Source organism: Nilaparvata lugens, chromosome 1 (assembly GCF_014356525.2).
Source record: "Nilaparvata lugens isolate BPH chromosome 1, ASM1435652v1, whole genome shotgun sequence".
Lineage (NCBI taxonomy): Eukaryota > Metazoa > Arthropoda > Insecta > Hemiptera > Delphacidae > Nilaparvata > Nilaparvata lugens.
The window spans coordinates 93,429,331-93,445,236 of NC_052504.1; the positions used below are offsets into that span (position 1 = coordinate 93,429,331).

The following is a 15,906-nucleotide window of genomic DNA, read 5'->3' on the forward strand; positions in this document are numbered from 1 at the left end:
TCCGCAACTTTATGTAAAACCGCTTCAAGACACCCGTTCAGACGACAGGTCTAGGGACGTAAGAGGACGTCGCCGTCAAGCCAAATTCAACCGGTAAAAGCTCACCGCCAAAAACAAGGTACTGTAACCCCGACGATAAAGCAACGTACAAACCAACGAAAGTGCAGTGTAGTGAAACAAAGGTTCATTCGAGAATGTCAATAAAAAGTGGGGATTCAAAATTATTATGAAATGGGTTATATGGGTTACTATCGACGAAATTTGGGTTCAACGGGTTTTTTTCTTTCTTGAGTAATTTCATGTTGAAATTGATTGGTTATTTTATGACTGATCTTGTTTGGTTTTGTGACGTATTGCTATCTAAACGGGGATAGTAATGCGCCCCCGAATCAGATGAAGAATGTCAACAAAGTAACATGATATTGTTGTTTCTGTTGTTCGATTTTAGCTGCCAATGTTTATTGAAACTGTTTGTATTTTTCTATTATTTCAAATTGTAGTGATTTTCTATAGTATAAACCTATTAAATCAGGCATGGCAAGATTAATTGAAGTTTTTTCTTGACTGTAGCCCGTTCACCTGCATGAATTAGGTCTAGACTCAGGTATTTTCTAGATGTGCCGGCCTATTTCTAAATTCTAAATTTTATTCAAAATTATCTTCTTAGGCACACAACTGCGCCACTCTGCTGTCTAGAGATATTTAAATCTCTGGAATTCAAATTTTCTAAAAAATTAAATTTTTCATAACTTACTCTAATAATACTAGATCAATTTTTCTGAGTCTATACTTAATAATTCATTCTGTGAACGTGTTCACTGTCAATATTTTAGGTTTGGAGTTGAATGAATAATTTATAGTTGCTACTCCAATTTTTCTGAAGTTTAAATAATCGTAGATGAAACAGGAAAGTTATTCAGTTATGTTAAACCATTAAAATGAAAATATTTTGAAGCGCTTGAAGATAAAGTCAGGTATTATTGAAGCTTAAGTTGAAAGTATTCTGAAACTTCATATTGAAATTGATCATTAAGAAATTAAAGGTTTAACGGTAGAATAAAAATTAGTAGAAGAAACTAGCATAGGTGAAAAACAACTGATTCAAAGTGCTGAATAAATTTTTTGCATTCTGTAATTCCGTGAATGATGATAGAAATTATTGTAATGTCAACGTACGTATTCTGGTCTCACGTCTGGTAGTTGAATATCATTATAGTAGTAGTGAAAGGGAATATTGAGATTTTAAAGGTCAACCCAAGTAAATTAGGAAAATTCGGAAATTATTATGGGAGAATGTTTGAGGAAAATAGGAAATTTTTTTGATAAGTTTAGGTAGATCGAAGGTAATCAAGAATAAATAGGAACTGTTTTATTAGTTATTGTTGATATGTAGTTTTGAAAAGTTGATGAGTATTTTGGCCTTGAGATGTTTAAACTAAACAATTAGATATTGTAGATTAAAGTTGAAACGATAATCAAATCCTTGGGAATTTGTATGAAAATAAGTTGATTCAGATGAGGTTGTTAAGTCCCTTTATCAGTAATGTTTATTCTCGAAAAGGTGAATCAGTTTTATTATTGGAGATATTTTTTTTTTTAGGTGTGATTTTTGCGGTAGGCATGCGTAGTGATAGTGTAAAGATCCGTTGTGTTGGTAACGTTTCCTGTAGACTGTGGGGAATTTTTTTGTTTGTTTAGTTGAGACTCAAGATTTAGAGGAGGACAAGGGGATGTCCTGCCTGTGTGTGTTGTTGTTGAATTTAGGTAATCGGCGCGAGTGTAGGTCCGTGTCCAGAGAGAACGGAGCACTGCCCGATAGTTGTCCATGTAACAAATCAAGGAATCTAGCTGTGACTAACCTTGCAAATTTGTACGGTGGAATGGTATAATTTTAGCGAAAGGCACCGAAGATGGTGTAAACTAAGATTTTTTTTTGTATCTAGTAAACGGTCTGGTTCATTCGAGAGTTATGGGGCTCGTCAGTAGAATAACGTAAACCGAAATCTAGAATATTTAGTGAGTCTTCGTAGTGATTGTAAGGAAAACAATCAGCGTAATGCAGTTTAGGGAAGCCCAGTCAAAAGGTTCGTTAATGTTTGGTAGGAAAGTCAGCCGCAAAAACACAAGTAATAATTAGTAAAAAAAAAAGGGGGTATTATTGAGTTTAAAGTTGCTTAGAAATTTGGTATATGGTAACGGAAATTGAAAGTTTTAGACAATGAATATTTAAAGTGATTAGTTAAGGTATACAAATAAAATAACAGAGAAACTTTTTCGAGTACCTAGGTAATGTTAAAATGGTTATCAGTGAAAGTAGAAATAAATATTGGAACAGTACTGAACGGGTTAAATTAAAATAAAATTAACAGTGAAATTCTTCTAGTTGAATTTGAAATGAAAAGGGAAAATCTCTTGAGTTAAGCATGAGTTTAAATTATTCTGTAGTTGAGAGTTGAAAGGTTGATTAAAAGGTTAATTGGGGGGATATGAAAGTAGAAATATGTAGGAAAATTCGTGTCAAAAAGGAAATAGAATTTTTGTTGGGAAAATTAAATTGGGGTAATTAACAGTAGTAGGACCCTTTAGAGATAAGTAGTCAAAAAGAATTAATAAATAAAAAAAAAAATAGGAAAATCTTTGATGAAATGATAAATTTTTTAATGATGAATAGTAAAATTGCAATCAAGTTTTCCATGTGAATAAGTTGAGATATTTTGAGATCTAGTAGAGTAATTGAAACTAGTTGGATATGAAATTTATTGTTGAGAAATAATTATGTGAGGCTCCAGTAAGGTTGAAAATGTCAGTGAACTTGAGAATCAGTAATAGTGTATTAGTAGTCTATTAATGTGTTAGTGTATTGGTAAATTCAATAATGTTGGTAATCAGAAGGCAAGCAGTAGCAGTCCAACAATGCTAAGTTCGAGCTGGATTTTCATATTATTAAATCATGCGATGAAAATTATGCTCCCAGTGTTTAGAGAAAATGTCACGTACTTTGAGTTTGCGATAAATAATAGCCTGGCACTCGATCATAGTTTTGTTTTGACTAGCGTTCTGTGGTAGAAGTTTCCTACTAGAATATTATAATGAAAAGTGTTTTTCTCATGATTGTGGAATGCAAAATCGTGCTTGTGTCATATAGCTCTCGCGTTGATCAAATAATGCAATTTCACTCATTGTTATCTTTGAATCGTAGTCTATGTAGAATAGTTTTGCCTATCGAATTAGTTTATATTGTTAAAAATATATTGCACTCTCAACTCTATAGTAATGATAGTTAGATTTCAATACATTCAGCTGAGTGAAAAAGTTTCATCCTTTACTATTATGATCAACGTACTTCATATTTTACAACAGCAGAGTAACATAGAACCAATTAAAACTATGATGTCTTTTAAACGTTTTCCCATGTTAGAGTTTGCCAAGAAAATAACCAGGGACTCAATAAAGTGATTGAAGTATTCAAAGATTATTATACTCGGTCCGTCTTTAGTACCTACTTAAAAGGTGGACACGTCCATATTGTTTTGTCCTGACTCTTGCCACAGTTTTAAAGACTCTTGCCACAAATCTCAATTAGTTATACATTTTGCTGAATTTCGGAATGATTAAAGAGATTTCTTTTGAAGAGGGCCCGCTTCAAATTGGATCCTACTATCAATCCAGAAATTCGACTCTCCAAATCATACAGAATGCCTCTATGGTAACATATCCTGATTAGATTTCTTTTTGCGTGTTTCACACCGGAAGGAAGGGGAGTGTGCCGTGCACTCTCTTTAATTCAGGCCTTTTCCCAAGTTATAATAGTAAATTAATACGCAATAGACTAGAGCCATTATTGTAAGTGAGTTAGCGAAATAAATTATTTTCTCTCTCTATTATGAACGGCCATGACTTCGAGTTTCCAATGATAGATATTTAAAAATTGTGGCTCCGAGTCGTCGAGGAATGTAGATTATGGAATTATCTCTAAAACTTAGCCTTCTTGTCGTGACATAAAATGCGATAAGTTGGAAAACAGCAAGCATTGAAATTATAACAAACTACCGATTTTGCAGTTACTATTTGGTCCAAAGGCTCTAGAAGGCACTCGACGATTGGTCAAATTGATTCTCTTCGCCCAATAGGAGACCTGTTTCTAAATACAGTAGTGGGGCGATTCCCCAGCCGACAGACCAGATTACGTTTCGGAGGACACTTTGCTAGGAGCACTACGAGAGTAAAGATGTAGTCATTATGTTTCGCCCTTTTTGGGCAAGTTTACAAGTTTATATCATTAGTTAGTTTTATTTTTATTAAAGTTTAAATTTTCTAGTAGTGCCATGTCCTGAAAAGTTTAATTGTGTTTCTTCATCATGTACGAATAATTGTTTCTTCAAATAACCGCTAAGGTACGTAAAATAAGGTTAAAATATAATTTAGGGAGTTTTAGTGATTGAAACTTCCATAAGAGTATTGAATTAATTAAGCCTGTTATTTTTCAAGTTAATAATATTGATTGAGAATAATCCTTTGATTTTATTAGTGATGGAAGATACTTATAAATTTTTTTTCTACAGAAGTATAGAAAGTTTTCAGTTACGTTACATTTGAGTTATTGTTTCTGGAGATATATTATCGTAGAGTATTGCTGAAAGTCAGGAAGATAGCATTTAAATTGGAATGAAATTTTTAAGATTATGTTCATATTGAGTTTATGACATTTTATAATTTATATTTTTCAGACTCTGTTTTCTTATGTCATTAAGGCTTTCGAATGATTTAGTAATTTTTTTATGATAGAAATCTTAATAGACGAAGAAGAAAGTTTTTCTTTTCCAGGAAATTAATGTTAATGAATGTTCATTTTTAATTAAGGTTCTGAGCAGTTTTGGGCGAATGCCCGTTATTTACACTTGGATTGCGTCCTAAAGTTCATAATTAATAAATAAAATAAATGTTGGCTGGCGCACAAGTTTCCAACAATACTAGCCGAGCTACTATATGAAAAATTATATTTGATTTCGCAAACCAAACCAAAAATATCATGAAAGTTAACATCATAATTAATGAAGTATTCATTTTTCTAAAAGCATTATATCAATTTATTACGAGTGTTTTCATAAAGTTGCTTTGTATATTAATGACACTCTGGCAAGTAAATTTGTTTTAAATCTGTTAAATTTTGAGAATGAAATCAGAACATCAAGATAAAATCTAAATTAAATAACAGAATAAACTCCTGTTTTAGCTTTTGATGAATTGTAGGAAGAGTTAGAAATTAATGCTGTAATACATTTATTTACAGCGGTTCATGTGTGTCCCCAAACCAACTTCTTGTACTACCACCCCTTTGGTTCCGCAACTTTATGTAAAACCGCTTCAAGACACCCGTTCAGACGACAGGTCTAGGGACGTAAGAGGACGTCGCCGTCAAGCAAATTCAACCGGTAAAAGCTCACCGCCAAAAACAAGGTACTGTAACCCCGACGATAAAGCAACGTACAAACCAACGAAAGTGCAGTGTAGTGAAACAAAGGTTCATTCGAGAATGTCAATAAAAAGTGGGGATTCAAAATTATTATGAAATGGGTTATATGGGTTACTATCGACGAAATTTGGGTTCAACGGGTTTTTTTCTTTCTTGAGTAATTTCATGTTGAAATTGATTGGTTATTTTATGACTGATCTTGTTTGGTTTTGTGACGTATTGCTATCTAAACGGGGATAGTAATGCGCCCCCGAATCAGATGAAGAATGTCAACAAAGTAACATGATATTGTTGTTTCTGTTGTTCGATTTTAGCTGCCAATGTTTATTGAAACTGTTTGTATTTTTCTATTATTTCAAATTGTAGTGATTTTCTATAGTATAAACCTATTAAATCAGGCATGGCAAGATTAATTGAAGTTTTCTTGACTGTAGCCCGTTCACCTGCATGAATTAGGTCTAGACTCAGGTATTTTCTAGATGTGCCGGCCTATTTCTAAATTCTAAATTTTATTCAAAATTATCTTCTTTGGCACAATCTCAAGCCGATTACTGTCGATTTTTACTGTTTTGACCGGGTAAGAGTGTATGAACGGCACAATATGAGAGACTACCAGCGTCACATAGCTTCACGGGAAAGAACTACGTGGATGATCGGCTTGAGATAACAGTAAAAATTACGACATAAATGCCCTATACCATGGGATATCTACTTATGCTATTGTTTCTCTATGCTATTATTCAGATTGTTCTCATCAGCCTACATTTCAACTACCAGGTACATTGCAGTGTTTGACGCACTATACTTGCCATATCTAGTAGAACTGATTTTTTAGTTTTTTCTACTAGATTGTCTGAAACGTCAATCATTTTGCAGCATTCCACTGTTGTTTTTGGTATCAGCCCCCCCACAGTTATAATAATTGGCAATATTTTGACCTTGTGCAAGCCATACATATTTTTGAGTTCGAATGCGAGTTCCTGATAATTCCTGAGTTTCTCTCCACGGGTTTTTTAAGAATTTCTACATCTGGCACCGCAACATCAATTGAGGGGGTCAGAATACAAGGGGTCCAAGTGACATTTTTTATTTTTTTGGGTTAGCTACAGTAATCGATAGCTGAAAGTGGTAAAAATCTAGTATACAAGAGGTATAAGCGTAAGTCTAATCAGTGCTGACATCTGGTGTAAAATTTTCAAACCACATTTTCAAACAGCTGTTTATTTGATTAAACAACGGGTCCAAGTGACTTGGATCCCTTGTTTACAGGACAACGGTTGCTCGTATCCATCAAATTAAATTTAACCTTGATTAAGCCATGTCACCAAGCTAAAGATACCTCAAGAACAAATTAGCGAATCAGATAATAATGTAATGAGGTCATAAATCATTGTTCAATTGCTGGTTAATTTGATAGATTTATGTGTAGCTAGAAAATAGAGTTTTGTTTGGTAAACAAGGGGTACAAGTGATACTTCTTATCACTATTTAGCTGATAACTGAGAAAGGAAAGCAATTTGAGACATGAAACTGTACGTTTGATTTGGTAAAAGCATACTGAATAGGTATAGGAATAGGTGAATATCATTTCTATATTCATGTCATGAATGAAGAATTAATTAATGTAAGTAAACTTTGGACTCAATTTTATCGAAACTAACAATATGTCACTTGGACCCCTTGTATTATATAACCCCTTCAATTATGATAGCCTCCTTTCTCAACATGTCCATCAATTATTATTATTATTATAAGGCAGCTCATGATATGAGGCTGGCCACTAACATAACGTTTTACATGTAGGCCTACGATACAACTGTACAGCCAAAACCCTGAACGTTGGTGGCAGTCACTTTCGATGCAGGTGTGCGATGGTTTGAGTGCTTTTGCAGGTCAGCTGTTAGAGAACACTATTTGCCTGTCAGACAAAAATGTCCGATGTAACGTTACGTAAGTGGCTGGATTCACACACAACAGTGACAGTGAAAATATAATTCCCACGTGTTCTTATTGGACTATTCACACTCAGCCCGGCCAAGTGAGTATGAACAACCCCATTAGAGCTTACAAGAATTATATTTTCACTGTTCACTATCGTGTGTGAATCCAGCACTGGTATCGTTGGGTAAGGTTAGGACAAGATGTTAAACAAGCCTCATAACATAAGAAACTTCAAATGTGTAAAAAACTCACCATCATCTTTGCTATTATTATCCTTTGCTTTGAGAGGCGCTACTTCGATAAAGGTGTCCAACAGCAGAGGAATCAATTTCTCAATGTAACCCTATAAAAGACAGGAGAACTCATTGTATTTCAGTGTATGATAATTGAAGAATAAATCATACTTGTTAGTTGATCATTTCTAATTGAACATTAATGAAGCTCTGTCAAAATATATAATAATTATTAGTTGATATATTGCTCAAGTCTACAACGTGGCTTCTTGTATAAGTCAACTCAATACAATAAGAAATTTCAATTTTCAATTTCAATTTATTTATTCACACACACACACACATAAGATACATCAATATGAAATAAAAATTAATCACATCAATAAAAAAACATTACAGTATAAAATAAATAACATAAATATGAAAACACATTACAATATTAGAAGGCAAATTATACATGTTATGTGGTGAAGAAGGATAGAGGATCAAAAGTTCTTCCAACTATGGCTATCCATGTCATAGGAAGGCTTTTGATCCTTGGAATTTTTGGAAAGGATTGGGAAAGGTATGTGATAGAGCACAAGTAGGGGAAGTGAGCGCACTAATCAGAAAAGTTCTCTGTTAACTTTCTCAAAGGTAGAAGAAGTAGTTAATTTTGATCCAAGCATTGATATCTGTTTTTACTTTTTTTGTTATCTTGGCACAGCTAATAATTTGTTCGGGAATTTTATTTATAATTTTAGTGCTTAAATATATGAGTTGTCTTCTAATATTTTCAATGTTAGTATGATAGATTAGGTATCAATGACAATATACAAAGTGCTCCAGAGAAACTTACTTATTTGAAAGTCAATAAAAACAAAAGTACTTTAGTTATTGTTTTGATCTTTTTTTTAAGAGAATACAATTTCCCATTTTTTTCATGCAGACTTTAAAATGTCATCGGATCAATGGCGTCCCCCATTACGCATACACTGATAAACTGGATTTTTGAAATTTGTATACACTCGTTGCAATATATCAATCGCTGTGTTGGCAATCGCGTCGCGAATATTGTTCTTGAGGTGTGCTATAGTCCTTGGTCGATCGACATAAACCAGGGATTTCAAATAACCCTATAAAAAAATCACATTGAGGAAACGTATGTGGAAATGAGCCTTGTCACAGAAAAAAATGACCGCGTCTTCAGGCAGGTTGTCACATGCATTTTGACGGGCAACAAAATCGCGTTCAGTCAATTCTTGAACAACAGCCAATTTATATGGATGAAATTGAAGGTCTTCATAGAAAATTCGTCGAACAGTGAAGTCAGAAATTGCCATAGAAGCGAGTGTTTGCGAGCCGAACGCCGGGGAGAAAGCACAACTGACTGCCTCACTCTTTCGATATTTTCTGGAATTCTGATACTTCGTTAAAGTCCATTTCTGGGTTTAGCGACACTTCCACACCCCCGAAATGAGTTAAGCCACGACAGAATCGAATTACGGCCAGGAACGAGTAGGTGAGGAGGAATTTCAAATCGAGCGCGGAATGCACGTTGTGTAGCAACAAGTAGTGATCTACTATTAGAAAAGAAGCTCTCAACTTCGAAGGCCCGCTGCCCTCTAGACCAGAACATGAGGGAGGATAAACCTGGGAACTTTCCACTACAGATGGAATGGACCCCCTCCTGCCCCTCTACACGACCAATTCACCGCGCAGGAATTTTTTCAAGTAAGTTTCTCTGGCGCACTTTGTATTAAGCACTCAACAAAACAAGAATTAAATTTCTTCACCTGTATTTTCTCAGCAGCTGAGCTCCTGACGGCACCTGTATTTCTGGCCAACGCCAACTCATGGCTGGCTTGTAGTCGCATGTCGGAATACAGTGGCACACAGAGTGGGTCATCATCATTCCAGTGAACAGTCCGACAACCTGGGACCGATTCAAAATTGAAATTTACAACCTTGAAATGCTTTTTACCAATTTGAAAGGAACATTTTCAAATTCCTATAGTCAAGAAATGAATATCTTCTATGAATATCTTCATTTTTTAATATCTTTTATAGTCGGTTCTAGCCTTCTAGGAGCCAAGAATAGTATCTTACGTCACATGGACGGCAAAGGGGCCTTTTGCAGGCGAGTATGATGTTTCTAGTCGAGGCGTTAGCCGAGACTAGAATTTCATTCGAGCACTGCAAAAGAAATTCACGTCCAAGTAACGTACACAATTTTTTGTCATAATAATCTAAGGAAGAATAATTGAGAAATAGATAACACTACCTTTTTGTGCTGAAGTTACTACATGCATTCTAGATTCTATAAACATAACCTAGTTTACAAATTCCGAATCAGGAATTTTGTGAAAGTTGACAAAGCTTCCACCTGGAGCGCTGAAGGTGGTTTTTTGTAGCAGTTTTGCTGTTGCTATATCGGTACTAGGAAACATACTCGACTGTTAAGAAAACATAATGGTTTCATTACAGTATACAGTAGAGCAAAGACCTTAAAGATGCTTAGACTCACATGCAGCGCTAGTGTCGTACTTGGAATTGAAATCGGCCATTGAAGGGGCAACCTATAGGATTATTACATACCAATGCCTTTGTAATCTATAGTATTACACATATATAGATATAATATCTCGTGCTAAAATATCCCAATGGCGGCCTTCTATTTCAAGTAAGAGCTATCATTGGGAAGGCATAGGCATTGTGAGTCTATATCTCTTCAAGGTCTTTGCAGTAGAGTATGTTGTAATGAGAATCATATGTTTATTTGTTTTGCAAACAGCTGTTTACCGGATTGATTACATGCATGGAAAACAGCTGAGATTGAATGACTATGACAAAAACAATTTTAAAAGACATGCGTGTGTGGGAGTAGATATTGGAGCAGCAAGATCGATTCACAGTAGCCACCCAACATCTTTGTTACACTCATTCAATTGATCACAGTACGAGATTTAGTGTAAATGAAAGCATTGTGGATTGGTATTTTCCATATGAAAGTTTGGCTCAACTCACAATCACGCGACTCATGTCAAGAAGAGACTCGACTCTAGTCGAGAGCATGTGTTTTCAAATGGTGACGTCGCGGAGACTAGAATCGACTTTCGTCTGCTTCTTCTGCAGCGATGACATCATTATTTATTATTATATTATTAGTTTTAGCAATAATTTGTAAAATATTGTATTGTTTGCTCTAAATAGAACGTGAACCGCCTGTGCTTACATGTGCTCAACCTAGACCCCTCCAAACCCGCCTGCTTCCTCTGCAGCGACGACAACAGCTTCCACAGTCTGTAGAGCACCTGAGCCCGCCACTTGCCCACAGTCAGCCGCCCGCCCATGTGCAGCGAGAGCGTCCTCACACCGCCACTGCTCTGCGAGATCAGGTCAATGAACCTGGGCAACAGGTCGTCAGCAGTGGCCGCCACTAGTGGCCCACACTCGGCCAGCAGGATGTCGAGCAGCTTCAGAGAGTCCTCCCTGATCGCGATGTCGATGTGTGTCATCGCACACACCAGAAACGAGCTCAGTATCGAGAACAGCGGCGTTATCTGTTCCAGCGACACCTGTCCAAACAAGCAAACATTTCGATTGTATTTTTTCTTCAGGGCTACTTTTGAATATAAATAAAAATATGAATCTGAGTCCCCGTTTAGGGGAACTAGTAGTTCTGTGAACAATAGACCTCACGCAGTATTCTCATCCACAAGTACCTGATGTCAACGGTTTTAAATGTTTAACAAACTCAGTTCACGTTTGAATTTGTATTCCATATGATATAATTCATCCAGTTCCGTGATGATCTTTCTATCTGATGAAAATTAATTTTTTAGAATCAAAAATATTATAATTTCTCCAGCATTATTTAGTTCATTTGTTTATTTTTATTCACCTATTAAATTAGTTTTTTTCAAATGTGAGAATATTGATACTGATGGGCACGCATAATAATACCATGACTGCAAAACAAAATATTGAAACCAAAGACCTTAAAGCTGCGATTAGACCAAATTTATTAAAAATATGTTAATAACTAAATCCTTATAGATTATATTAGATTGAACATAACTTATCATACACATGATGAACATATGTGTTTGTCAACTTCCGTTTAATCTAATAGAATCTATAAGGATTAAGTTATAACCATTTTGTTAATAACTTTGGTGTAAACCCAGCTTAAAGATGTATACCTCTTTAATGTCTTTGATTGAAACTATAGACCTTATACAAATACAGTAATAGACTGGCTTTTCCACACGTCTGTGTAATCACTTGTCAGCTGATGACTCAGCAGTATGATGAATAATTGTATAGTCTGATTTTTACTCTAATATTGGCGTATGAAGGAGGCTTCTTTTTCCTTTAATATTATCCTTGAAATGCAAAATTTCCAAAAACCTTGTATATACGTCGACGCGCAATTAAAAAAGGAACATACCCGTCAAATTTCATGAAAATCTATTACCGCGTTTCGCCGTAAATGCGCAACATATAAACATTTAAACATTCAAACCGTCGACTTGAATCTTAGACCTCACTTCGCTCGGTCAATTATTTCGTTACTGAGTACCCTTTTTAAATTATTTCGTAACGAGATTTTAATATATATTAAATAATTTTATTTAGAATAAAAATGACTTGAGGACTGAAAATTTTGTGAATTGAAGAACTGCAAGACTTAACCTATTTCGGACTATGTGTTATCTAAATTTGGGAGAGGAATAGCACAAGGTTACCTTTTTTTCCTCTCCCAATCATTTTGATAATGTACTTATTGTATAAATGAATGAATAAAAAAGAATTTCTAATGCTTTCTAAAAACATTTCGATATATTTTCAAATCTGCAAACATTATTCAAGTATTTTGATAAGGCTACATGAACTTTTAGTTACAAAGAATTGATAAAAATTGTTGAATAAAATCTGATATTGTGGAATTTCTCCATAATATTGAAGAAACACAGTTTCATTTTGTCACATCCACATTTATTGGATTTGTGCACAGGACTGCAGTTTCGTGTAGAAACCAACACTATTACAGCTATGTACAAGTCTAATAAAGATGAAGATGTGTTGGTTTCAATTCAAAACTGAAGTCCTAATGTACAAGTCTAATAAATGAGGATGTGACAAAAAAGCTGAGTTTTTTCAATTATGGAGTAATTCCACAATATCAATTCTCATTCAAAACTTTCCATCAATTAATTGAGAAAATTCAGTTTTATTTTTGTCACATCCACATTTATTAGACTTGTACACAGGAATGCAGTTGATTTTGAAACCAACATCTTCATCTTTATTAGACTTGTAGACAGCTGTAGACAACCTTCTACGGTTGTTCTACGATTGTCAATGATGACATATCAGAATGCTCTTTAAAAAAATCTCTAGTACAATCATTTCACTGGAATAAGGTTCTTTTCACATCTCTTACTATTATGTGGTAGCCTCAACTTATTTATTGAATAAGCTAGAAACTAGTTTCGGTTGTTCTAGCAATTGACCGTCTATAATGACACGTCAGAGAGCTCTTTAATAGGAAAATCTCTAGTTCACTGGAGTAAATTGTTTGTCACAACCACTTAACAATTACTACGTTGTTGTCTCTTCCACTCATTTATTGAATAAACTAGAAACTAGTTTCGGTTGTTCTAGCAATTGACCGTCTATAATGACACGTCAGAGAGCTCTTTAATAGAAAAATCTCTAGTTCACTGGAGTAAATTGTTTTTCACAACCACTTCACACTTACTATATATGTTGCTGTCTCTACCACTCATTTATTGAAGAAACGAGAAACTTGATTTGGTTGTTCAACCATTATAAATCTCTAGTATATTAGGTTGATTCGCCATCAAATTGTATTTTTTTCCGTTAGGGCTACTCTTGAATATAAATTAAAATCGAAATACAAGTAACGTTTTTTAAATTGTTTACTCACAACTTGTGCTACTCTTGAATATAAATAAATAAATAAATAAAATGTTTATTTCCCAAAAAAACTAAAACTACAACATCAATTACACAAAATATTAGATAAATTACAATATTACATACAATGGTTAGTTACAAATTTTTTTTTTTAATAAAAATAGAAATCCAAGTACCCTTTTTAAAATTGTTAACTCACAACTTGTTTCTATGTTTATTTATATCTCTAGCATAGTTAGTTTAGTTGAATGAAGGTGTTGGGTGTTTTACACTTTAGTTGAATTTAGGAATATATTATTATTATACCTTGGCGAGAACTGCACGGAGAAGTTTTAGCGCATCGGCCCGAACATCGCTGTCTCTGTCTATCACCAGGCTGGCCGCACTCTCCAGCATTGTCGGCAAATGGCGAACGAACGCTTCCGACGTACAAATCTCTGCGGTCTGCTTGAGTCCCAACAGTGCCTCTCTGCGCATGCCCACATTGTGATGGGTCAGCCGAGATACTAGCTCCTGTGTAGTTCAGAAAATAGAGTAAAATTGAAGTTAGGTTAAATTGAAAATGTTTTATTGGCAGAAATAAAAATACAACATCTTAGAAATACATAATGAAAACAATACAAATTTTACAACATGGGAAAATACTGCAACAAAATAAAATGCCAATTGAGTATTAACATCTCGAGGTACTAGACCTGTTTGAGATGATGATATAAAAATTGATTACAAAACTAGCGCTAAAAAGTAATTAAACTCAAGTTGGATTAAACTTTAGGTACATAGATTGAACTTGGGTTGAGTTAAAACTCAAGTTAATCTCTAATGAGATTATCTCTATTTGTTCGGTGCAGGGGCAGGCGGAAGTTGAAATAAGCCAACTGCACATAGCATGAAAAAACAAAGAAGCACTGCATGAAATCAGTCACAGTTTACAGATGAGATAAGAATGCTGACTTCTTAAATACCTTTTTTGGAATACTTACAAGACTCAAATCATCTATTAATTTCTTTTTCACCGGAAACTTACCTTGACATTCAATTTTTTCTTTGATAAAAGCTCGGAGTCTCCTGCTTCCTTAAGTTGCTCTTTTATAACAATTTTCTTAACTTTGAAATTAGTATTTGTAACATTTTGACCTTTTGGAAGCAGTCTCTGGCCTTTCAGTTTTACTTTATTCTTCTCCTTCTTCATGAAACGTTTATGTGACGTTTTAACCATCTTGAATTCCTATCTGGAAACAGAAAAATAAACTTATTAAATTACAAAAAAGAATTTTAAAAAATAGGGGTTAACAAGATTAGAAAACGATACACTAGGAAGAGGAGATATTTCATATCTTTTATAACTTATATACATATTTCAGTGTTTACTTGATATAATAGTATGGTTTTTAATATTCTAATCAAAGTAACTTAAAAATTATTCTACCATATAATTGGAACCAATAGTTAAAAACGCAATAAGTGGAAGTATGGAGAGAAGTGGATACGTTGGAATATATTAGTGTGAATTATTACACTGTACCAAACTTGATGCTTCAACACAATTACATGTGGTTGTTAGTTGTTAGGTCGGTTTACTTGTTAAGTGTTACCTCTTATTTTTATGACTTCTCAATTCTAAAATTGAGAACACATTGTGAAAAAACCTTAAAATTTTAAATTTTAAAAAAACCAGCCTGAATAATAACGTGTTATCATAAAGCAAATAAAGTTTGTAAAAAAATAGCAACCATGTTTCATCCAGAATCAGTTTAAAATTAGCTTAATTTAATAAATAGTTCATAGCTATAGAATAGAATAAACTGGTTAATAGCTTTAATTTGTTTAATTACTATTTCAATTCTATTTATTTCTTGTTAGAAGTATTTTTAATTATTAAAAACAAGAAAATCTTTACAATAAACAGTATCTTTCAACTCTTCAAATAAAAGGATATTATTTATTCATGAATACGAAATAGTTGTAGAACGTCGTATGAATTCATTATTGACAAAATCAAATGCATTAATCATAAAATAAAACAGCAAACCTGAAATTTTGAAACTTACACAAAACAAATATCAGTAAGTCAAGTCACATGGACAGTTTACTTTTTACCTAACCTCACTTTCTGTTTTCTGAGCTTTCGTTTCGTGACGTCCTAGATCTGACACGGCCTACCGGATCGCGATTTAATATTATGTTCGCGATTTCGACTTGAGCGCTATAGGTGGCGAAAATAATAACTTTTTGTGTGTGCATCCAATTTTTGTGTTGATGTAATAATTTAATTGAAGAACGTTATATACTAATATTTAATGTGAATGTAAGTTCATAGAGATCGTTTACATG

General features: G+C 34.0%; 1 protein-coding gene across 2 annotated transcripts in view; it reads right to left on the bottom strand.

Annotated features, from left to right (window-relative positions):
* Positions 1 to 15,722, bottom strand: part of LOC111059425 (testis-expressed protein 10) — a 71,211-nt gene extending 55,489 nt beyond the window's left edge. The window contains exons 1-6 of one of the 2 annotated variants that reach the window (XM_039419627.1): positions 15,624 to 15,722; positions 14,600 to 14,804; positions 13,879 to 14,085; positions 10,862 to 11,204; positions 9,423 to 9,562; positions 7,667 to 7,757 (exon numbers count right to left, since the gene is read on the bottom strand). In XM_039419627.1, the coding sequence (XP_039275561.1) occupies positions 7,667 to 7,757; positions 9,423 to 9,562; positions 10,862 to 11,204; positions 13,879 to 14,085; positions 14,600 to 14,791 (973 nt within the window). In that variant the 5' untranslated portion in view covers positions 14,792 to 14,804; positions 15,624 to 15,722. The remainder of the gene's footprint in view (positions 1 to 7,666; positions 7,758 to 9,422; positions 9,563 to 10,861; positions 11,205 to 13,878; positions 14,086 to 14,599; positions 14,805 to 15,623) is intronic. The other variant, XM_039419628.1, reaches the window with a different exon arrangement.
* Positions 15,723 to 15,906: the final 184 nt, after the last annotated feature.